General features: G+C 50.7%; 8 protein-coding genes across 9 annotated transcripts; 5 read left to right on the top strand and 3 right to left on the bottom strand.

Moving 5' to 3' along the window:
* Positions 1-797: 797 nt before the first annotated feature.
* Positions 798-3,126, bottom strand: AAFC00_004952 (uncharacterized protein; the record flags this gene model as incomplete). Its single annotated transcript, XM_069344668.1, has 6 exons — positions 798-1,826; positions 1,884-2,469; positions 2,522-2,647; positions 2,697-2,845; positions 2,905-3,043; positions 3,116-3,126. 6 exons carry the CDS (start codon positions 3,124-3,126, stop codon positions 798-800), a joined length of 2,040 nt encoding a protein of 679 aa, XP_069197102.1.
* Positions 3,127-4,602: 1,476 nt separating this feature from the next.
* AAFC00_004951 (uncharacterized protein) lies at positions 4,603-5,402 on the top strand (the record flags this gene model as incomplete). 2 transcript variants are annotated; one of them, XM_069344666.1, is made up of 2 exons in its annotated part: positions 4,603-4,805; positions 4,865-5,402. In XM_069344666.1, the coding sequence occupies 2 exons, from the start codon at positions 4,603-4,605 to the stop codon at positions 5,400-5,402; spliced, it is 741 nt and encodes a 246-aa protein (XP_069197100.1). The 2 variants fall into 2 exon arrangements, with proteins under 2 accessions (XP_069197100.1, XP_069197101.1); XM_069347784.1 differs by having other exon boundaries at positions 4,756-4,805.
* A 610-nt stretch (positions 5,403-6,012) lies between these two features.
* AAFC00_004950 (uncharacterized protein) lies at positions 6,013-7,277 on the top strand (the record flags this gene model as incomplete). Its single annotated transcript, XM_069344665.1, has 2 exons — positions 6,013-6,646; positions 6,709-7,277. The coding sequence occupies 2 exons, from the start codon at positions 6,013-6,015 to the stop codon at positions 7,275-7,277; spliced, it is 1,203 nt and encodes a 400-aa protein (XP_069197099.1).
* A 3,977-nt stretch (positions 7,278-11,254) lies between these two features.
* On the top strand, positions 11,255-11,746 carry AAFC00_004949 (uncharacterized protein; the record flags this gene model as incomplete). The annotated part of the gene is made up of 3 exons (XM_069344664.1): positions 11,255-11,267; positions 11,319-11,459; positions 11,514-11,746. The coding sequence occupies 3 exons, from the start codon at positions 11,255-11,257 to the stop codon at positions 11,744-11,746; spliced, it is 387 nt and encodes a 128-aa protein (XP_069197098.1).
* Positions 11,747-13,416: 1,670 nt separating this feature from the next.
* AAFC00_004948 (uncharacterized protein) lies at positions 13,417-13,895 on the bottom strand (the record flags this gene model as incomplete). The annotated part of the gene is made up of 2 exons (XM_069344663.1): positions 13,417-13,638; positions 13,788-13,895. 2 exons carry the CDS (start codon positions 13,893-13,895, stop codon positions 13,417-13,419), a joined length of 330 nt encoding a protein of 109 aa, XP_069197097.1.
* Positions 13,896-16,339: 2,444 nt separating this feature from the next.
* Positions 16,340-17,672, top strand: AAFC00_004947 (uncharacterized protein; the record flags this gene model as incomplete). Its single annotated transcript, XM_069344662.1, has 2 exons — positions 16,340-16,385; positions 16,960-17,672. 2 exons carry the CDS (start codon positions 16,340-16,342, stop codon positions 17,670-17,672), a joined length of 759 nt encoding a protein of 252 aa, XP_069197096.1.
* A 974-nt stretch (positions 17,673-18,646) lies between these two features.
* On the bottom strand, positions 18,647-19,588 carry AAFC00_004946 (uncharacterized protein; the record flags this gene model as incomplete). Its single annotated transcript, XM_069344661.1, has 3 exons — positions 18,647-19,028; positions 19,096-19,447; positions 19,555-19,588. The coding sequence occupies 3 exons, from the start codon at positions 19,586-19,588 to the stop codon at positions 18,647-18,649; spliced, it is 768 nt and encodes a 255-aa protein (XP_069197095.1).
* Positions 19,589-20,772: 1,184 nt separating this feature from the next.
* AAFC00_004945 (uncharacterized protein) lies at positions 20,773-22,389 on the top strand (the record flags this gene model as incomplete). Its single annotated transcript, XM_069344660.1, has 1 exon — positions 20,773-22,389. The coding sequence occupies one exon, from the start codon at positions 20,773-20,775 to the stop codon at positions 22,387-22,389; it is 1,617 nt and encodes a 538-aa protein (XP_069197094.1).
* Positions 22,390-22,603: the final 214 nt, after the last annotated feature.

Genomic DNA, 22,603 nt, shown 5'->3' with positions numbered 1-22,603 from the left:
ACCATGCGAGGTGGGAGTTGCGACAAGGGAGCAAACAACCCAGTGATTTGTCACAAAACCAGCAAATCTGGCCACGGTGGTTCTTATTACAAATTCCTGACCGACACCTTGTCCCGAGGGAAAAATGATGATGCTGCTGCTGCTGCTGCTATGAGTAATATAAGAGCTGGCTGCAGCGTGCGCTATATGGCATGCATCAGACTCCTTACTCTCGCATGCATGACTGCTTGCGAGACAGCTTCAAACCAAATAGAGATGCGGGGCGAACACCCCTCTGACCCCCGTTACTTTCGCTTTTCTGTTTCCCGTGCTCAGTCTGCGAGATACTGGGTTTAAGGTGTGCTTATACATACGCACCACTGCATGAGCCGGGACCTCAACGCCTCACATTCCAAAACACTGGGTTGACACGTGTAGTTGATGCGTGTCGATTTGCATCCTGCAGTCGATGCTCGGTACTGCCAGCGCTTACCTTCGCAGACGCGCGCGAGTATGTAGGTATGGGACGTTAGCGTGTTCCTTTCATAAGAAAGTAAACCGACATACAGTAGATCAGTCGCTCGTGGAGACAAAAATTATTCCACACCGGAAATGAAAGATATGTCCAATTCGTGTGGGAAGGCACCGCTGTAGCTACTAACGTGTAAAGGGAAAATAATGGATACTCTCCTCGCCCAGGTATAGTACTTCAAGTGCAATGAAGCACCAATCTAACGGACAAAGACTCTAGGGGAAAGCGCTGGACGCAGGGTTATGCATGCTTTTAATCGCGAATAAATGTCGGCCCTCTATGCCACTCAGGGCGAGTTGCAAGGTGTTCTTGCTTTGCCGAGCATCTCAAGTCCTAAGCCGTCTCGGCCTTCATTCACAGTGATTTCCTCGACTGCTTTCACCAAATCATAGCTGACGTTCTCGCTCACTACACTGTCCTTCTTGTACTCTGGGTGGTCATGGACGAACTGCCTGATCCACTTGGATGCCGTCCACAAGGACCCATTGGCACGGCCTCTGATGAGTGCAAGATACTTTGCAATCTCGCAGCGGGTCTCAACGTCAACATTCATGCTGCTCAGGTAGCTTTCGATAAGCGGAATTAGGCCTGGGAACCCGCCGTGTCTACCAGAGGTGCCGTTACTACTCGTGCCATTGGTATTGTTCTGGCCGTTGATGATTTCATCCACAGTCATGAGCTCGTATTCGTCGTCTACAGAAAGCTGTGGCGTTTGCGGTCGGCTCATGGGGTTTGGAGTCGATGTACCAGAGCCACCTGATCTTGGCTGTCTAGGTGGCAGAGGGTTTTTCCTGAAGTAGAACTTCTGAGTGTTCACCGCATCTCGAATGTGCGCAGTCTCCATATTCTCGGTGGTGCGCGGTATGGGGATATAAAAGTTCAGATCAAAGCTGAGGATGGCTCGTGTGATGAGTACAAGGAAGACAGCAAAAGCGGCGTTCTCGAAATCAGTGATTTGGATCTCCATAGGTCGGAACTCCACACGCCAGCCAATGTCGTTTCCTGGAGGTGGCGGTTTGAAACGCATGTGCTGCCAATTAGTGGACTGAAGGTTTTCGAAATGGTCTACCTTGTCGAGATCGAGATGCTCAAGATCTTCATTAAAAACCACAATCGGATCGCGGATGAAAAGATGAGCAAAGTGCGTTGCAAGACGATCGTCCATGCCGCCGTCCATGAGCTTGCGCTTCATGTCTTCGTCAATGACAAGATCCGGGTCCAGATACTCCTTTCGCAGACGAGGGTCTTGTGATATGTACGTGGAGTTTGAAGCATATCTTGATTTCGGAATGCGCCAGCGGTCGTTCTTTAGGGGCTATGAAATGTCAGTAGGAGATCTCCACCAGGGGCACCATACTATGGCTATGCGTACCTTTTCGCCCAACTCCTCAGGTGTTCGATCGTCGACTGCTCTGCTGATCTGGTTCCATCTGACATCTGTGTCTGCAAGAAAGCCTTTATATATCGGCGTTGCAGCGGTCAGAGCAAGCATGATGGGTCCGATGGGACTGAGCTGGTCATACATCTTTCGACCTTCTTCAATGTTTTTCGCCTGGAATGTTATCTGGAGGCAACAGCTACCCATGCCGAAAGCCATGGCATCCATATAAATGTGGTTGTCCTTCACAGCTCCATTACGAACATCATCGTCCTCGGGCCACTGATGCAGGCCAAAGTCCACTGTGGGATCCTTGAATGGCCAGACAGTCTTTTCATCTCTGAAAACAGGCACATTGATCTCCACTTTCCTTCCTCTTCGTGACCTGATGTTGGCAGCTAGTGTGGGAAATCGAATATGAGGGTTGGCAATCTCGTCCGGAAGGAATTGTGACCTTAGCTTGTCGCCGTTCAAAGGGTACTCGGGCGTAATCGATCTGTCTTTTTGACCTAGCCTTGGGAATGTAGTCAGAGTAATAGGGAACTCGCTAGGTTCCATATGCTCTTTTGCGATGACTCGTCTAGCGCTATCAATAACGTGAACTCAATATATCTGCGGCCAGTCTTGCTCACCTCCATTTCATGTCTTTCTCCACATCAAGGAGATCCCTGAACTCTATGCCCCATGGCTTGCCGGGAGTGGTCTCAAGCATGAAGCGGCCAAACTCTGGGTGGAAAACAGGTGCGGTCTTGCCTTTCCTGTGTCAAGTTTAGTCACGTATCACAGTAATCGCGAATTGACCCTTACTTGGCCTCTCCACATTGCAGGTCAGGCACGCCTCCGCCCTGTGCAAGGAGTTTTTCGTCCTTAGCAAGGGCCTCCAGAATATCAGCCTGGCGTAACGAGAGCCTGACTTCGTGCTTCTCATCATCGTAACAAACAACCAGGTATTCGATCTGAGGAATCGTCAGTGGTTGTGATGGATGGATAAGTATCTTATCCATGTGCAACACACCTCATCACCCCATAGCATCGCATCTCGTTCCTTGCCCTTGGCCCTGTTCCATGTTGCCAACAATTGTTCAATTCCCCACTCTCTTACTTGGCCAGCAACCTTCTTCGCTTCAGGCCATTCCAGCGGCGTTCCTAATGCTCTGGCAGAAGAATATGATCAGTGAACCGAGTCTACGGTACCACTTATACAAGGGAGGGTCGTGGCTGCTTACAAAAGACCCATGTTTATGGAGTTCTAGATCTGCCGCGCCAATAGTGATGTGAAAGTAGGAAGGAACGAAGTAATTCACAGGTTGAAGTGTCGCGTCAATGTTCCTCCGACTGGAACGAATGTCTGTTGCCAGACCCAGTACTTCGAATACAGGGAACAGCCAGTTTTGGCTCAACTAACTGGCATGCTACCGCTACCGCATGATATCTCGTGTGAAGTTGAGGTAGCGGGGTTCACTTGAGATTTTCTTCAGAGCGTTATTCAGGGTACAGTGATTCACAAGCGCATCTCCGACATGCGCAGGTGTAGGTGTATGGATAATGTGCGATCGAGAAACACACTCGTACAAATGTAAATAAAACGATCGGATACAGACACAAACCACGAGATCACAAACGTGGGTCTCTAAAGATGCCTGAGGCTTACAAATGTTTTTTTTCTGTATGTCGTGATGATGCAATCCAATCTAGACCGTGGTTGGTCAGGTTTCCCTGCGTTGGCGAGGGTAAAGCTGCCTATTCTGCCTTATCAGTGAGCGGTCGGTAACTGTCTACGGCCTCGGCCAACAGAGTACGGTATGATTGATAAATGCCTCTATTCCATAAACTACCGTCACTGAATACACTGTGCTTCACTCGGAGAATTTCCTAATCATATGAAACCCACCCAACTGTTTTCTCAGGATCTGCCCGACATGCAAAGAACAATCGCAGTTCTCACACATCGTCTGCATTGCGATGCGTGGAGCACGCCTAACAGAAGTGTGACCGATAGGTACTGCACACGTGATAGCTCTACTCCCAGTACAGTAGAAGGTGCCAAGCACAAGGTGGGTGGGGCGGACGTCGGTGCCATGTCCGTAGCGGTCGCCCGTGGATCCTCTTCGTTGTCGTTCTACAAGCGTCCAATAAAGCTAACGTGAATCTCGTCCTTCATGTCTACCTTACCTCACGGGTGATTAAGAGATCGCCTATGGTGTTGACATCGTCAAGGTGATCTCCCTGCATACAAATTCTCGTCACTCTAGCCGACCATAGATTGAGTGAGCCCACAATCATTTGAGTCCTTCATCTCCTTCCTCTGCCTTGGAGTTCAAGCATCGATATTGCCAACAGTAACGCAGAAATGTTTTCCAGCACGACTCGATAGTATTTAAGATTCTCTCACCCTGTTTTAGCATCCGGATTGTGGCAAGATAAGTATGCATGATACTCGGAGGTCATCATACGCCCTTCGACCGGAACACTTTAGTCATACATCCGATTGTCATCATCATCCTCCGCGGCCAAGCTGCGATCCGGAGGTAGGCGGCTGCAAATCACACATGACCAATTCCTATACTGTCCGATCTGATTCGAGTGCGTACGTCGCGATGGTGCTTAGATATAATGTCAGATCAGGCTGTCGGTTTGAACCATTTCACTTCTCTTGACCTTTGTGATCGGCCTCTGCGGATCTTCTAAGCCTTGCCAGTTCTGCTCTGATCATATGTCTGCCTTCTCTCTCGCAAGAAACTGTACTTCTCATCTGGTGGTACAGCCAGTTGATCTAAAGTTGAACCCACCGGAGAGTTACTTCTTCATTCAAGATGGTCTCATCATCTCCTGCGGAGCTGTTTATGCTCTGTGCTACTTGTTCTATATGAGCCGAACGTACCGGGACAAAACATGTGCGGGCGCCATCGAATATACGTACGTTGAACGTATGATAGAAACCAAATCGTCCCGCAGCTGACAATGCTCGGGCATAGTTGCGGGACTATGGCATACGAGCTTTTCTATGCATTCGCTACCACGTCTACACGGTTTGAACTCTTGAGCTTTCTAATGTGGTTCATCCTGGATTTCTCCTTTGCTTCAGTGGCCATCTCATCATCCATACCACCCGCGAGGAGGCGGACTGTTGCGACTAGGATGGTCTTCGGGGTGTTAATAGGTATATGCATCTTATATCAATTGACCCAGATGTTCCCAGACGAGCGTGAGCAGAAGACCGCTTACTGGACTGGCATCCTGCTACAGTTTCCTATAGGATGGGGAAGTGTCTATCTTCTGCTTAAGCATCGCAGTACGAAAGGGCATTCGCTAGAGATTTGGGTGACCCGCTACCTAGGATGTTACACTGCCTATGGCGTGTTCATCTGGCGCTATTTGAACAACCCCGAAGGCTGGACTTACGTCGGTTCTCCCTGGAGCTGGTGGATAATAGTCCTGACGTTGATCCCTGAGACCATATATCCCTTCGTCTACTTATGGGTTCACAAGCAAGAGAAGGTGAAGATGGCATAAGTTGAACACAGGCCAGATATGATATACACTCACAGTTCAACATTATTGCAACGAATGGACGTACGGCTCACGCATCATGATGATTCCGCCAGTATCGAGACTCGACCCAGATGGAAGAACTCATGCTATATATGCAGAACCCTGACCACAAACTCCAGTGTAGCCAACCAACGCACCACATTTCTCCTACGCCGATTTTTTGGTCACCAAATCGACCTCTTACCGTTGCTTTCGATGCCAGTCCGATCTCCTTTGTGCGAACCGAGTGGAGCACTGTACTGTATCGCACCGTGTACGGTCCTCCTACAACGTCCTCATAGATCCGAGGGCTCATGCCAGGTATATGAAAGTAGGCAACCTTAATCTCCCTGCGACGTGTGCAAAGTGAATCGGCACTTGGGTTTGCCATACAACGTATAAGTGTGCATGCTCTAGATCGAACTGCCGTTGATCAATTTCGCCTATGGCTATGCGGGGCAACGAAGAACCCCGCTTGCTTGCTGATGGCTTGCGTTGCCCTATGCTGCCCGAGCCTCTATATATCTATACGAGAAGTGACAACACAGACCTTTTGAGAGTACTCTAATCTCACACTCAAGAGACAATAAAAATGTCTGCTCCACGTAATCCTCCATTTCGTGCAGAGCACCTGGGCTCTCTGCTCCGACCACAATTTCTCCTTAACAAGCGTCACGCAGTAGTGGCGAAGAAAGCATCACAGAGCGAACTCGGCCCGCTCGAAGACGAAGCTGTCAAGGAAGCTCTCGCATTACAGAAGGACTGCGGTTTCCATGCTCCAAGTGATGGAGAATATCGTAGACATATGTTCTGGGGTAGCTTTTTCCCCAGTCTCCATGGATTCAAGGAGATCAATGGACCAGATCCAGGCATCTTCCGACAATACGCACCTGATATTGCTGCCTTCTTGGAAGAAAATCATGTTCCCGGAGAAACCGTCATCTGCACGGGAAAAATTAGTCATACTGGAGAAAGCAGTTACATGAGGGAATTGACATATACGAAAAGTCAGGTCCCAGAAAGTGAATGGGGAAATATCAAACTTACCTTGGCGGCTCCGAATTGGTATCATTTCAGATACAAGGAGGGCCTGGCGTATCCCAAGGACGTGTATTCCACAGATGACGAGTACTTTGCCGACATAGCCAAAGCTTACAGACAGGAGCTTCAGATCCTATATGATGCTGGACTTCGCAATGCTCAGGTCGATGACCCCAATCTCGCTTGTATGAATCGCCATGAACTCAAGCGTACAATTATACGACTAATCATGGGACTTTGACTTTAGATTTCTGCTCAGAAGCTATGCTCGAGGGCTGGGCGAAAGACCCTTTGAACACCAAGACTGCCGATGAAATGTTCGACGCTTATGTGAAGTTCTATAACTCTTGCTTCGAACGACCTGCAGGCTTTCATCTGGGTATCCACCTTTGCAGAGGTAACTTTGTCAACTCGCGCCACTTTAGCGAAGGTGGATATGATCGCATCGCGACTAAACTTTTCACTGAACTCAATGTTGGCACGTTCTACCTCGAGTATGACACGCCTCGCGCTGGTGGCTTCGAGCCCCTCAAGGTGCTGCCCAAGGACAAGAATGCTATACTTGGCGTAGTGACATCGAAGTTTCCGGAGCTGGAAGACCACAAGAAGATGGTCGAGAAGGTCTACCAGGCTGCGGATATCGTGGCCGAGGGCAGTGGGCAGACTAGAGAGCAGGCTTTACAAAGAATGGGTGTCTCTCCTCAGTGCGGATTTGCTTCTCATTCCGACGGAAACCTACTGAGTTGGGACGATATGAGGAAGAAGCTCAAGCTTGTCCGAGCAGTTGCTGATGAGGTTTGGCCTGGTCAACCATGATCAATCAGAATCAGGCCGTCCAGCACTGTTGACTATACTCTGAATTGACCCTTCCCTAGAGGAAAAGCCAGTTCTGTAGTGACATACATTTTGGAACAAACACACATTTGCGTGGGACAGTCAATGCATCTTGGAAATTATTGTACATACTGTAGCATCAGTGATCGAAGGCTATGAGACTTTGATGTGCAAGACCTCCATCTGAAGAACTCTTAACGTATCAATGTGGCGAGGAAGAATAGTGCAGAGAACCCGCAGCCTGTCGCGGGGATGATCGAGGAGACGCAACCTAGCGGATAGTGCGGATCTTGGTCAGAAAATGTATTTGCACTACTGCACGGCAATGAAGCAAACTCGGCCCATGTCGGTCCTGATGAATCGAGTAAAAAGTATGCGAGTGTGATAGTCAACGCAGAATGTGCGGTGTGCAGTTTTTGCATGGGTGGGTAATCAGTTTCCTCGTATCCATATACTCGTCGCGGATGATGTGTTGTGCAGAACTACTGATAGATTCGGACCCTCTCGACCCCACTGGTTCGTCAACATATTGTCTATCAGGGTTTTTTGAACCAATGATTGTGAAACACATGATCCTCATTTTGAGTTGTGGATCTTGGTCGAGCCATGAGCTAGGCTCACAATGGTCTGTTTGAGTGCGCAGCTCTATGCGAAGTCTCAGGGAGACACAAGGTGTATCATCCACCATGGACGTGACAATAGACGCACCTATTGTACTTGATAGCCGAAGCTCAAGTACAGTATACGATTCAGTATGCAAAGTGCGCGGACTTGATCGAAACCCTGCCCATTCTGCTTTATGGATCAAACTATCGATATTCGACCAAGTGCTGTTTCCAACCACAGTACAATATCCAACCCTGGAAGCGAACGACGCAATGTATACCATGACTGCTAGAAAGTTTTCACAGATCTGATAATACCTTAGTCTTCTCGAGCCAGCAGAGAAAGCACGTAGAAGTGATGCTGACTGTGTTCTACGTTGGTACAAGTATATCTCTATGACGTTAATCGTGCTAAGCTTTCATCCCTCAGTCCTGCCCTCCAGCAACATCCGGCGTTGCCGCTTAAATTTCGTCAAAGTTATCTTTTGTTTCTTATGTACTCATAAGTCCATTTCGGACTGATGTCAAGGGATGCGGATGGTATGATGATTGTCATGAGCCCTGCGGTCCGCCGCGGACTCCCGTGCGGAAATTTTGATCTTAAGACTGCCCCTTTCCTCACATCAGTGTAGACCAGGTAATTTCATGATATACCGTGCTGTGTCGCATCCTGTTCAACCAGTTCAATCGCCCCTCTTATCAGCATATTGTCGAATCAAACGTTGAGCGTGCCGACGGACCTGTGAACCTCTGCTTGGAAGTTGGATATCCTGATCTTGAAGGGAAATTATCTTGTCGTGCTCGCCTTCATACTCCAACCAAACATGACAGCCGATGCGACCGCAACATCAGGGACGCACAGACGGAGTCCCGTCAACACCAGACTACATCGACAGCGGGTCCTCCTAACGAATGGCAGTTTCCCCGTAGCTATTGACCTAGCTCGACAACTGCATTCGGCGGGTCACATCGTTTATGTCGTGGATCCCCTAGATTATCATCTCTGCAAGTTTTCAACTGCCGTGCGCAGGAGCAAACAGGTAGTTGCGCCTCATGATGATCCCAAACTATACATACAGGGCGTAAAGGATGCTGTGCAAAGATGGAGGATCGACCTCATTGTTCCGATCCACGAGGAAGTGTTCTATCTTGCGGACAGCCAAGATCCGGAAATCTTAGATATCCTTTTCGCTCCTCGCTTCGAGTTACTGACGAGATTACATGACAAGTGGGAGTATCACAAGCTCATGCAGCGCCATGGGATGGATGTCCCTAAGGCTTACCTATGTAAGAGCTGGGAGGACGTGGAAAGGCTCCCAGTATCAAAGTACAGTAATGGACTTGTCCTGAGACCCTGTCTTGGACACGCCTCATCCACGGTCTACCACTTGGCGCCCGACGCGCAGTTGCCCGATAGTATTGACATCGGCAATCACAATTGGCACATTGCGCAAGAAAGGATGACAGGCAAGCAATTCTGTAGCTACAGTATTGTCCGACAGGGTAAGGTCATGGCCACTGGCGTCTACCCTGTTCTCGAGACTGCCGACAGCACTTCATCAAAAATCTTCGACGAGACAAAGCATGCCGGGATATGCAATTACGTCGACACGATCGTTTCAAAACTCGGCGAGTTCAGTGGCCAGCTTTCATTCGACTTTGTCGAGGTCGGAGATCGACTACTCACACTTAGATGCATCCCGCGTTCCACAGCTGGCTTACATCTATGGACTGGAAAATCCGATCTCGCACGAGTAATCACCGACCCAACACAACAACATTCGAACCTCCCAATCGTTCCTCCAAAATGTAACCTTAACCGCCAACGTAATGCACAAACTACGCCGGGCATGTTGATGTGGGGCCATGAGGATGCCACCTTCTCTACCTATGTTCGACATATGCTACATTTTCTGGGCACCAAAGATGTGGTTTGGAAGACGGGAGACATGCTCCCAGCAATAGCCCGACCTTTCTTATTGACAAAATACTACTGGATGTGCCACGAAGCAGGGTTGCAACTGCCAGAGCTTTTTCAACGATATGTCTTGTGGGAGCCAGAATGGGACGAGCGCGATCCAGATGGTTGCCAGCTGGGTGACGTTAGAAATCTGATGCTCAGAGCAGACGAAGAGGAGGAGGGTAGTCGAAAGACAAAAGGAAAAGACAAGGAAAAGGGAAGTGGCCGTAGTTCGCCGGCTCAAAGTGATGCAACGACTCTGTTTGATACCGATCAACCTGCTGTTTTGCCAGAGGCCCACGAGGATTGGAATAGCATGAGAGCTAGGATGCGGCGTTCGGAGTCGGCAAAGCGGCGATCATTGTACAACAACGGCATCGCCATGCCGCTCCCCGTGCATTGAGTTTACTACATAATTACAACGAAAAGCATACATGAAATAACGATAATAGTAATCATGATATTAATGAAACCCACACACCGGTGTGTGATATATTACCCAGCATCAGCATCTTCATCTGCTCGTCGCCAAGTGTACTTGCACGTGTCTTACGCAAGACGATACTTGTAGCGACACTGACCGGTGGCCTATTCGCAACTTTTGAGCGAGGCAGATGAAGCCGAGGCGTGCACGCCTGCGCCACACTCAGGGGCGGCAGCAGAACGCCACAAACGCTCGATGAGCTTGTCAGAGCTTGTGCTCTGTAGACTTTCTTGGAAGGATGCTTTTTGCAGATAAGCTCTCTCAGACCTTGGCGCGATCTGTGCCATGCGCGGGGCTGTGTGTGATGATGAAACCTTTGTTTACTGGTCTACGTAGCTGTCATCTATACGATATCGGCTTGCAACTGGCCAGCGTTCCAGGTTGCCAATCTGGAGCTTCTCTACATGTAGAGCGTGTCTGAGCAAGCGACGGTGATCCTGACCGGTCCATTGGCCTGTGATGCTAGACTCCGCAGGTCGATGAAATCATAAACCATGGTTGCGCCGGCTGGCGAACCCTAACTTGCACTTGATTTGTACGTATAGCATGAGTTAGGTCGCTGTGTAAAACGCCCTCTGCGGGGCTTGGCTATGGATCCACGTCATGTGTGGCTTCAAACACAAACGACAGTTGTCGCCTTCGTCACGAAGCAGGGTTCTCTTTGGTTCTAGGCGCTCACCGCAATTGCTCCTGGTGATGTGCTGATAATCCACTCCTGGTGGGCTTGGTGGGGCAGCTGTTACAAAGCTAAGGTCAGGTACAGGATACCTTTTAGCTCAAGGACGAGTACATAAACCTCGTTGACAGCAGCTCAAGGCTCTTTCTTCTTTTCCATCACACAGCATCATACAGCTACCAAACACATCTCTACACATCACTCAACCCCAAAACTACCAAAACTACCATCATAATGTTCGGCTGGGGTGAGTTGGGATGAACACGTTAGCTCTCGAGGCAGCCACTGACCTTGACAGATAACTCCAAGGACTCTTACGAGCAGGCCTACAATGACGACGGCCAGCCCAAGAACGAGAGCTCCCTCTCCCACGAGGTCCTCGCCGGTGGTGCATCTTTCGCTGCCATGAAGGCATTCGAGGACCGCCAGCGTTCTGAGGGTATGTCTATCTCATGACTATTGTGTATATTGTACTGACATATTAACTCCTTAGGCAAGCCTATCGAGCACCAGTTCGCCAAAGAGCTCATTGCTGGATTCGCCGGTGCCGAGATTGACAAGCTCGCCGAGACCAAGGGCGAGGACGAGTGGGACAAGCAGAAGGCTAAGCACGATGCTAAAAAGAACGCTGAGGCCATGTACGATGAGCAGTACGGCCAGTACGATCAGTACGACCCCAACTCTCAGCAGCCCCACGAGAACATGCAGAAGTATGGCAACTGGTAAATGCGTTGATCGCACACCAGAATCTCATCTGATAGTTAGCCTTGATGGTTGACGCAGAGCTGCAATGAGTCGAAAGGAAATGATATCATGACCAACAAGATTCGAATCTAGCCTCGCAACTATATGTTGCTGAGTGAGAATGAAAGATGAACTTCAAAAACCACCACTACTCAAATATCTTGATATCACATGTCTTGGCTCGTATTTCTCCGCAATCTGTAAACCTACCCTACCAACGCCTAGGATCGTTGCTTCCTGACCTGTTGTACCATGACTGCTCGTATCGTATATTGCGAAAGCAATCGCTTGTGTGAGAAGAGACATCTCCGTTATGTGCCATGTACATCAACTTCAGTAACTGTCATTTCGGCCAAGAGTTCAGAACACGCCCACAGTCACTTGAAACATACTCCTACAGATTGACATCACTACTACGAGACCATGACAATATTGTCATTGTGCTCCGACTGCTGTACATTGTGGTCTTGGCTTCTCAGAAGCAGGCCCAAATGACTAAATATCGGTCTCTCCAGATACACTTGGATCTGGCAGAAATTGGACAACTCTGCCTCATTCAGGCGAACATATAGCATACGTGTTGTTTTCTAAGCACAGCGTTCCCGCGGCCATTGTGTGCATACAAGCACGCAAGGCTTTGATGTTGTGTACGCAGAGAAGCGTACTGTGATATTTTCCATGGCAATCACAGAGCTACATCATGGCCTTTCTTTGACATGGTTGACGTTGCACAGGTGTAGCCAGAGGACGGCGACAGTGGTCAGACATGTAAGCGCTATCGAGGTATGAGAGATCGGCGTCTTGTCAAGTCCTACGGCCAACTTTTCGTTCTCATTGTCGAATCGGTCGATCTGTCAGGAGGTCAACAATTCCATTTCGCGATTTGAGGGCCACGGTCGAGAACGCCGCACAGCGATGCAGCGAGATATGCCAGGTTTATGCAACGAAGCCGGTGATATGATGTGACGTCGGAGCCATCGAAGCCATCGAAGCATTATTCACATTTGCCTATCCGGTCATTCAGCACTATGGTATGGGGGCGAGAAGATAACGCTGATGACTTCATCTTCGATCTGATCTCGTCGACGTTTCATACTGTAGATGGTCGTCGTTCAGGCGTACTGCGTGATGCATGCGCGGCTCACGTGCCCTCATGTGATGCCAACTTGGGTTTTGTTAGTCAAGCAATGTCAGACCACAATGCCTCAGGAGCATTGGTCACGCATGCATGGCGAAAAAGGTCATACAAGGGTGACCAGTGAGATTGGCAGGATGATTGCTGAGATAGAGGCGACGACCGCGAAAGACGTGTTGAGAAGACCAGCATTCCAGCCAGGCGGATCGGCTCTCGACGCCCTCGTCGGTAGACCAGATCTCAAACAGTCCACGGTGCGTTGCCTTACAGATGTCACCAGCGTATAGATTAAACACATCCCGAGCTGCGAAGCAGTGGACCATGGTAATGGGATGCTTCCATTCCTTGTTTTACGTGACCAACCCATGATCTGCTAAGCTCATTTGGATGGTTTGCGCCCTTATATAGAAATATGAGGCATCCAAAGCGGTAGAGCGTCTCCGAATGATAATTTGCTATGCTGGCTACCCGATTATAATCGCTACCGTGGACTTGGTCCTTCCGACGAAATCGACGTTCAGGCCTCTGCAGGCGCTTCGAAGTACATGGTAAGTGGAGGACGCTCAGCCTTCCCCTTGACAACTTCCTTGAGCGCAAAGTGGGCCTGGCATTCTTCGTCATAGTACTTCATATCTTCCAAGCTCGCGAAACTTGTCTGGGCGCAGATAGAGTATCCTTGAGTGCGAGGATCATCGAGAGTTTTGCCGGCCACGCAACGCAGTATGTAGTTCTTGCCACCCTGGCAATAATGTCAGATCGGTTCCAAAGCCCGTCAGAGAGTGGCACGACAGACACGCACGAGGCAATGACGAGTATGTGAAACTCGGCGGGCCATTGCTCGAGCGCGTGGCTTTCTGCTGCAAGGGAGGGGAAAGGGCAGGGTCACACCTTAGTCGCTTTTTGCTGCAGCTGTGTGTACTGATCCATAATCGGCTGGATGTTCGCAGGCTCCGGGATCTTGAACATCGTCACTCGGTGAATGATTTTCGAAGCCATTTTCGATTCTGTGCTATATGATGATCTGGGAGACGTTGCAATCTCCTTTCTTTCCCTCAAGGTGTTGTGAAGAGTGGCGTCACGGTCGTACAATGCAACAAAAGCAGGTCACAAGGTTGAAGAAATGCAGACTGGGTTATATCCAACGACAGGCACACAGTGCTTTCTTACATCTTCAGTGTCAAGTGTCAGCACTCACGGGTAGCCATGGTCCACCCCACCATTTCCCCCGCTTTCCGAGACCAGTGGCCGAGTTCGGGATGTCTCGGAATATCCCTCAGCGAGCGATTGATAGGAGTCACTCCAGGACCGGATTCACAATTCTCCACACGATCATAGCCTTCGTGAAGACAGTCATTATCTGCACTTCCTGATTGTTCATGTCCTGTGCTTCTTTGTTGAGGTTCAAGAAGTGATCTGTCACTTTCATACAGTATTTGACCTGCGACGGCGGCACTGCCTCTTGCTTAAGCGGAGATCTAGCCGAGCGTCTAGCAATATGACTACTGCCCATCTCACGATCCTCGACATAACGTTGGCGCTGCGAGGGGTACACACCGCTTTTCAGGCATACACTAGCTTGGCTGCTCGCAGTCCCCTCAGACTCGAATGAGCACTACCATGAAGGATGTACAATGCTGTGTATGATGTTGCTCTCTTCCTCCGCCAGACCAGCGAGAAACCTTCGCCAGGTTGTAGCATGAGCTATATACAGATGTTTCAGTAACTGCTCACGACAATGCAAGCAACCGCATGCGCGTGAATGATGCATTTCCTGTATCGCCACTTCATGCACCATCAGAGTACCTGACAAATCACGGCTCATGGCCATATTGGCTGGAGTCACCGCTTTGCACGAGGGAGGCTGATGGCAGAGATGATCTCCACCCAGGTCTCGACATTGCATTGGCAACTTGGACGATTTGGATAGTCTTGGCCTCAGGCCGCGACGGCCCCTACTCACTCGACCACGAAGACAACTTTATGAGGTCCTACTCAGCAGAAAGCTTGCCAAGGCGAGAGAGAGAGCTCTCCAATGGCCTGTTGTGCCGCAGTGCCTCGATATCGACCGTGACTGCCAACACACGCTTGCGTCGTGAATACATGTCACTCAGATCACGTAGCCGGTCGCACGCGAATCACACGACTGTGCATCATCCCACTGCCCAAAGCATACGTTGACTTGGAAGCCCATTGTTATGTACCTTGCGAAAGCTATTGACTAACAAGCAGCCATATTGCACGGCGAACGTCCAATCGTCTTCAGGACTAGTTGACCGGTGCACCAAGTATGCTGACTCGGTAACGATCCGAAGATCTTTTCGAGGTTATCTCTTCCAATACTTTCCATGCATTGCAGTAGCTCCCGTAGGATCCCATGCTTCCGCCGAAATAGCACGCACCTTGGTCCTTTTCGGCTGCCTGACGAGTAAGCGCACCTTACGTACACCCCAACAGCTGTCACTCTGCATCACTCTCCTCCCTCTCTGCTGTCCTGCACTGCTCGGGTTGGATTGCAGCAACGGTAGCAGCAACGGCAGCAGCAGGTGCAATTTGCATGCACATCATTCCCGCAGTACTGCTTGTGTGCTGCGCACGCTTCATTTGGGCCACGTACTGGGGGCAAGCGGCCCATACTGCGAGGCATGTGCAAGGATGTGGATCGGCACGCCCACCCATGCCCACTCTCTACGTCGTACTACATGAGGCAGCTCGAGCAGTGACCACGAGTAAGTCGGTCGAGAATCGAGAAGAGGACATACCTCTCTGGCTGACCTCGCGACCGCCAACACATCGTTTCCTCCGGCTGGTATCAGAGCTTTTCTCTTGTTGTCGCAAATGCAGCAATGGTGTGAATCTTGCTTCACGCATGACAAGATTTGAGTGGTCCTTCAATTTGCGAGATGCAGGAGAAGGGGTAGGTTCGGGAGGTAAGAGAAGCATGCTGTATCATTGCCAAGTCCCCCTCGAAGAAGACCGTTTCTCTGTTGTCGCTGCTGCTGCTGCTGCTGCAAGCTATTACAATCTTTCTAAGCATCTGCCTCATCCGTTGCCTATTTCTAGTCCGTCCTGCATCATGACTTTATCAATCGAGTTTTGTAGGCATTGACACATGGGGCCGCCTCTTCTTCCGCAAGCCCATTGCTGAAAAAGATTCTCTCTACATTTGCTGGACACCAGTGTGGTTACCCATCTCGTCACTACTCACTTACTCTATCAAGCCACTCCCGTTCGCCTCTTGGGCCTCTTTGCTGCTGTGTGACTACTGGAGGTAGTCGATTGCCCAATTCGAGCCCAATCTCGACAATAGTTCCTCGTATACAGGACGCCTGCTTTGTCCATCATCGCCCAAGATCATAAGCCACCGAAGCGCTGGGAGCCCGAAGCGGTGCCCGAAGACCAGGTTGTTGGCACTCGATCGAGTACAAATCACCAGATTCACCATGAGTCTCGAGTGCGAACGTGGGTTCTACCAGATGTATCTTGGCGGTAAGCTTTATACATTTCTTTTTGCTTTTTTGCTATTTGTCTTCTGCTCTTGTTCGTCGATGCATGCCATCCGTTCGAGCATTGTCCGATCGCCGGTCCCCTGAGCGAGAGTGGAGATTGACACGATCCGTACACCTGGGGGTCTATGCACTTCCACGTGGACACCCAGCGCTCCCCACGTGGCAATGCACGAGAAGCCCTGCAATTTATGGTCAAGATGGCAAAGCAGCGCTGTTATTGCTGCGCACCGACATCATTCCTGAGGGTTTGTGTCAATTGAGTTTTGTTCTTTTGGCGATCCGGCTCGCTGTATACTGCAATATGCTTCCAATCTGTCTCAAACGACGCTATGTTCGTTACACAATGCGAGTCACTTTCCATGTTTGTCTCATCGGCATCAATGCATGATTGAAGAGCCCGGATAGGGCAAGAACGAAGCCAACCCTCCAAAGACCAATATCTACCCAGTCCCCAGAACACTGGGTTCGACTCGCAAATCCCCGCTCGCTTGCTCTATCATATCAACAAACCCCTAGATCGTACATCTTCGCTGACACATCAATGAAATGGACAGGTCTATGCGATCGACGCGCGTGGCCAAAACCGTACTACCAAGCCCACCAGCCACAGCCAGGCTACTGGACCTGCATCGTGCGGGTCAACAACCGCGAGTACAGCACCGATGTGGCATACGCTCGCAAAGACCTGGCGCAGGAATCCGCCGCCACGCGCGCTTACATGATTTGCCGCAACTTTAGCGTCAACGACGGCATGTATCCGGGCCAGAGACTCGAGGCTGGCGCGCAGGGTATGCCCGTCGCTATCGGGGCAGGACGCAAGACAGCAAAACAAACCACTGCTGCTCCCAATGGACCAAGCACAACAACTTCTGGGCGAGCGTTGACGGGTACAGGAGGTAGCGGCGGGACAGGGTCATATGTACAGCTACTCGAACAATCGACGCGTTGTGCAGACGGGAATCCAAACAGACTAGGAGGAGGCAAGAAAAGAGACAGCTACGACAACTACAGCGAGCACATGAGCAGCAGGGATCGATCGTCGACCAGCGGCTCGTCATCATCTGCAGGCGGCGAGAGCCCAAGGAGTGTGGACAGCGCCATTGCATTCGGCAAACAACACCAATTGAATGCTGCGGTCGCCGCCGCTTCGTCTGCTGCCACGACGAATGCTCCACCACAGCCGCCTTGTCGATGTCGCAGGGGTCTTGCGGTCTATAAACATGGCATGTGCTGCATGTGCCTGAGAGATGCGGGCTGGCGGGCGTGAAAGGATGGGGACGAAACGGGACTGTTCCCCTGCATCACAGATGCAAAAGGATAGGGGAGATATCTATTCGTGAATGGGGTCAGGGGTATGACGTATATTGGCTCACGCTCGTCCCGGCGACACCCAATTTTCTGTTCTTTCTGTTTGACGATGGCATAACGACAACGACTTGATACATGAAATTACGATCACGACGGCATGAATTACCTAGGATGTGGCGAATGGAAGGGTTTTCCGAGTTTGCTGATAGGTCCGGGATATTCAGGGCGTGCTCGTTGGAGGGGACAAGAAGAGAATACGATCTGAAGTTCGTTCGCTTCACAAGTCATGGCTTGCTCCCATTATGTTGCTTCGGGCGGTTTCGTTCCTTCCGATTCGTGCTTGCTCCTCATTCGTGAAGCGCATTCAGGTACGGCACGTGCTTACCTCCGATAGTCAAGGTAAGGTATCTTAGGTAGGTAGTGGTTAGTATTCGATGTTGGCTCTCTCTGTTCTCTCCTTTGAAGACCTAGTGTCAATGGAAACATGTCCGAAGACTGAACACTTTTCTTTCCTTCCTTCCGTAATCTGCGGGACAAGCATTTTACGTGTATTGAGAGTCGGATACGGTACGTAGATTTTGTGGATAAGACTCTCAATATTGAAGTATTACAATTACACAAAAGACGAGAAACAACAGCCGACACATACAATACAAGTTCTCGACAGTGTGTCCAGATGTGTCCTTGCCTCTGGTATGTTACATGAAGTATACAAACAAATTTCTCGCTTCTTTTTCCACACCAAAAGCCGTCTCCTATACTAGATCCAACACGAAAAGAAAAGAAAAGCAAAAACATTGGGTATCTGCAAAACGGGCTGGAGTGCTTCCCTACTCCTCCATCACCAAACATGCATGGAAGAAACGAAGAAAGAAAGAAAAAGACGAAAAACCAAGAAACCCAGTGCAGCAGCAGGACTGCGGCTCACAAGCCTTAACGGAAGCAGGACTTGAGAAGATAGAAAATCTTCTTCGCGAGCGGCATGTATTTCTTGGCCTCGCCAGCATAGTCGAAATGTTCCTGCGGCCCCTGCTGTTGCTGGTGATGCTGCTGTTGTTGGCCGCCATACTGCGGGTTTCCACCGAGGGGATAAGCGGTCTGGTATTGAGGCTGGCCGTATTGCTGCTGGTCGTAGTTCTGAGGCGCGCCTCCGTAGTTGGTCGGAGGTCTGGCTTGGCCGCCGGTTAAATCGACGTAGATGCGGCCTTCGTTTTGCTCCGTGTGGTAGTTGAGCCCGAGGTCTTTGCAGATGTTCTCGACGGCAGGCTTGATCTTTTGGATGTGGTTCGCTGAGTGGTTTCCTTTGCCTACGATGCTGCAGAAGGAACATCAGTAAGAGAAGGGAGAAGAGGTGAGGGATTGCTTGGAATGTGATGACTTACACGTGCAGGTGGCTCTGTCCCGTCTGCTGAGCGTACTTGATGCGCTGCGTCACAATCTCCTCGGCTTCCTCGACAAACTGGCCGTGCAAGTCAATCGTATCGCCATCGACGCGACCGACAGCATTGTTCTCCCGAAAGATATAATCGGAGGCCTGTTTGTTGTATTCGTCGGCCTTTGCAGCGTACTGCTTCGACTTTGTAGACATTTCGTGCGCGGTCGCGCCATCGCCTCGCTCGTATGCTTTGCGTGCCTCGGCTGCGTAATGTTGATGCTGAGATTGTTCGCTGCGCGCCTGGTCGCGCAGGCGGTCGTATGCTGCTTCTGCGTCTGCGGATTGAGAGTGGTTGAAGGCTGTGTGAATTGAGGTGTTTCGTCAGTTCAATGGGCTCACATATCCAGGTGTATATATACATCTATTCGCAGCGCAGCAAATGCGCCGGGAGCGAGGGCCAGCTTACCGCTTCCGCCAATGCGAGTGGGTGCGTGCGACATGATAGCGATACCGATCACAGAGGGAGCAAAATGTGAATTGCAACAAACGAAGAAAAAGACTGTAAGAAATACTCGAGCGAGCGCAAAAAGGAAAAAACCAAGTTTCAGTTTGCTGGTCTCTTGTCTCGTCGAAGGCCGACAGAGCTCTGGTCACCGTTGATCATTTAAAACCAACAAGCGAGGCTGAGCTTAAATCTACATCTCGCCCGCTCCCGGTCCATGAACCAATCATGCTATACTGCGCCGCCGCATGCTTCTCTCTAGATCGAGCCTACTCTAGATCGAGAGAGACAGAGAGAGAGAGAGCCACAATGCCTTAGCCACACCGGTATGCGGGGAAAAGAGCCAGAGAGACAGAGAAGAGCTTGGCCTCAACCTGTCGTCGTTCGTCTCTCACAGCCACTCTGACACGGCCTCCCCGAACGTTCGCCAGGGTTCATGGTTCATCACCGGTGTCTCGAGCTCTACGCCTCACGTCGTGGCACGGTCTTGGGGGACCTTATGACAGTTCTTGCCATGTGCATGGAGCCACCAATCCACATGGGATCCGGGTGCATGCGAGCCTCAAGATCCACAAGTCCGACTCTTTGCACAGTCATGTCCGTCGAAGGGCGGAAGCTGGGAACCACGGAAGCATACTCGGCATACATGGACAACCGAACAATCAGCAAGCATATTTGCCGAACGAATGCTCTCCGGGCTTTAACGGACTTTGTAGCGAGAACAGGGTCTCTCGAGTGTGTCGCATGACGAACCAACCCAACCCCGTTTGCGACTTTTCTGTCGGAACGTTGATCACAATAGCAATAATCGCAGACATATCTTACTCATAATCACCTATCTACCATTCATTGTATCTTTATTTGGGGGCTTTGTGCAAGCATACTCTCGAAGTCTGCACCGGAGAGTTCTGCTTGTCTGTCTACTCTCGTTGTCTGTCTTCTTCACGTGCTGCCCAGAGATTGCATACGATAATAGCAGCCCGACAACTAAACAAAGGGATGGGCTCTTTGGCGCTAGGACAACAATACTAACAGAGAGCATCGATACTCGAACCTTGTGTCATTCAACCCAGTCACCTCAACCTTATGCCACTCACAAACTCCGGTCGCAGAAAGGTCCTTTTCGCACGCAAAGCCTCAACCACACCACGCTACAACGACAACAAGAACGACGACGACGGAATGTCGTCGGAGACAGCGACGCCTTCGTCGCCGAGCAGGCAACTGGCAGCGCTGTTAGAAACCAACGCCCGCATAGAAGAGCTGTCGTCTGCTTCGGAGAACGAGGCCGCCGCACAAGTCCTCAAGGGGGAAGTGGTGGAGCCAGACAATCAGAACACAGAAGAGCATGACGAGTTCGAGGACGACTTCACAGACGAGGACGAAGACGAAGACGAAGACAAAACGTTCGGCGGACAGAACATACACGCTTGGATGGCGGCCAAAATACCCTATACCCATGTCCCTCACCTCTTCTCGCACCCTTCCCTGCTGCAGGACTCGCTCGTCACGGAATCGTCTACGAAACAGCAAAAAGTCATGCGCGAGTGCATCAACATTTTGACAAATACGTCGGAAGCGCAAGAGATCCAAGACCCGAATTCGCATCGTCTGCCTAAGCTGCAGCGACAGAAACACATCAAATTCCTCAGAAATGTCCTGGGAGATTACCCGCCGCCTTTCCAGGTCATGGATGCCAGCAGACCATGGCTGTTATATTGGGCACTCGCCGGATTGAGTAGTCTGGGCGTCAATGTCAAGACATACAAAAAGCGTTGCATGGCGACCTTTGCCCCTTTACAAAACCCAGACGGCGGCTTCGGAGGTGGTCACGGGCAGATGAGCCATTGCGCCGCCAGCTACGCCGCTGTGCTGTCGCTGGCAATAGTCGGTGGCCTGGAGATGGTGGACAGACGAGGCATGTGGCGATGGCTGGGCAGCGTCAAGGGCAGCGATGGCAGCTTCACCATGGCCGTCGGGGGAGAAAAAGATGTCAGAGGCGCCTATTGCGCAATGACGATACACACGCTACTGCATCTGCCTCTGGATCTCCCACCGGACTCGCCCGCAAGGAAGATAGGCGGCGTGACTACATTCACAGACAACCTGGGAGAATGGCTCGGTCAATGTCAGACGTACGAAGGCGGCATAGGCGGCGCACCAACAAACGAAGCACATGGCGCCTACGCCTTTTGCTGTCTCGCCTGTCTCTGCATCCTCGATGCTCCTTACCGCTCCATTCCCCGTTATCTCAACCTTCCTCGTCTCGTTTCGTGGCTCACATCACGGCAATCAGCTCCCGAAGGATCATTTGCCGGTCGAACGAACAAGCTCGTCGACGCCTGCTACTCACACTGGGTCGGCGGATGTTGGAGCCTCGTCGAAGCCGCCGTCGCTGGCCCTACCGGTGAAAGCAAGAAAGCAGATGAGCAAAGACTCGGCCTGTGGAGCAGAGAAGGCCTGGTGCGTTACTCCCTCGCCATCTCACAGACGAAAAAGGGCGGGCTGAGAGATAAGCCCGGCACCAGACCCGATGGTTACCACACGTGTTACTCGCTGGCTGGGCTCTCGGCCGCTCAGAACCACTATGTTTACGATCAAGGACTAGAAAGCGGGACGGTCTCGGATGAGTTGTCTGCTGCATTCAACTGGCGCGCCGAGAAGGCGACCGAAGCAGAGCGCAAAGCATGGTGTTTTGACGAGGGTGATGTGGTGGGATTTGTGCATCCTGTCTTCGTCGTGCCTATGGAAGCGGTTGAGAAGAAGAGGCTGCAATTTCAGGACAAGGTTGGATTCTGAGGCAGATACGTCCGCGTATAGATAGCTCTGCGTATTCTTGGTCAAATCTGCCATGTCATAGACCAAGTAAGAACACAATAACCATGAGCTAGCGCGTCAGATCATCCATCCCCGCTAAAACGATGCAGAATCTCTTGGCGAACGCAAGATCCAAGATGTGTTCCTCTCCCCTCGTGACCAGGCGCGTTCTCGCGTCTCGTCTCGTCTCGTGCGG

This window comes from Neodothiora populina (assembly GCF_041146345.1).
Source record: "Neodothiora populina strain CPC 39397 chromosome Unknown canker_contig_3, whole genome shotgun sequence".
Classification (NCBI taxonomy): Eukaryota; Fungi; Ascomycota; class Dothideomycetes; order Dothideales; family Dothioraceae; genus Neodothiora; species Neodothiora populina.
Note: the sequence above shows the minus strand (reverse complement) of the source record. Positions and strands in the feature narration are given on the sequence as shown.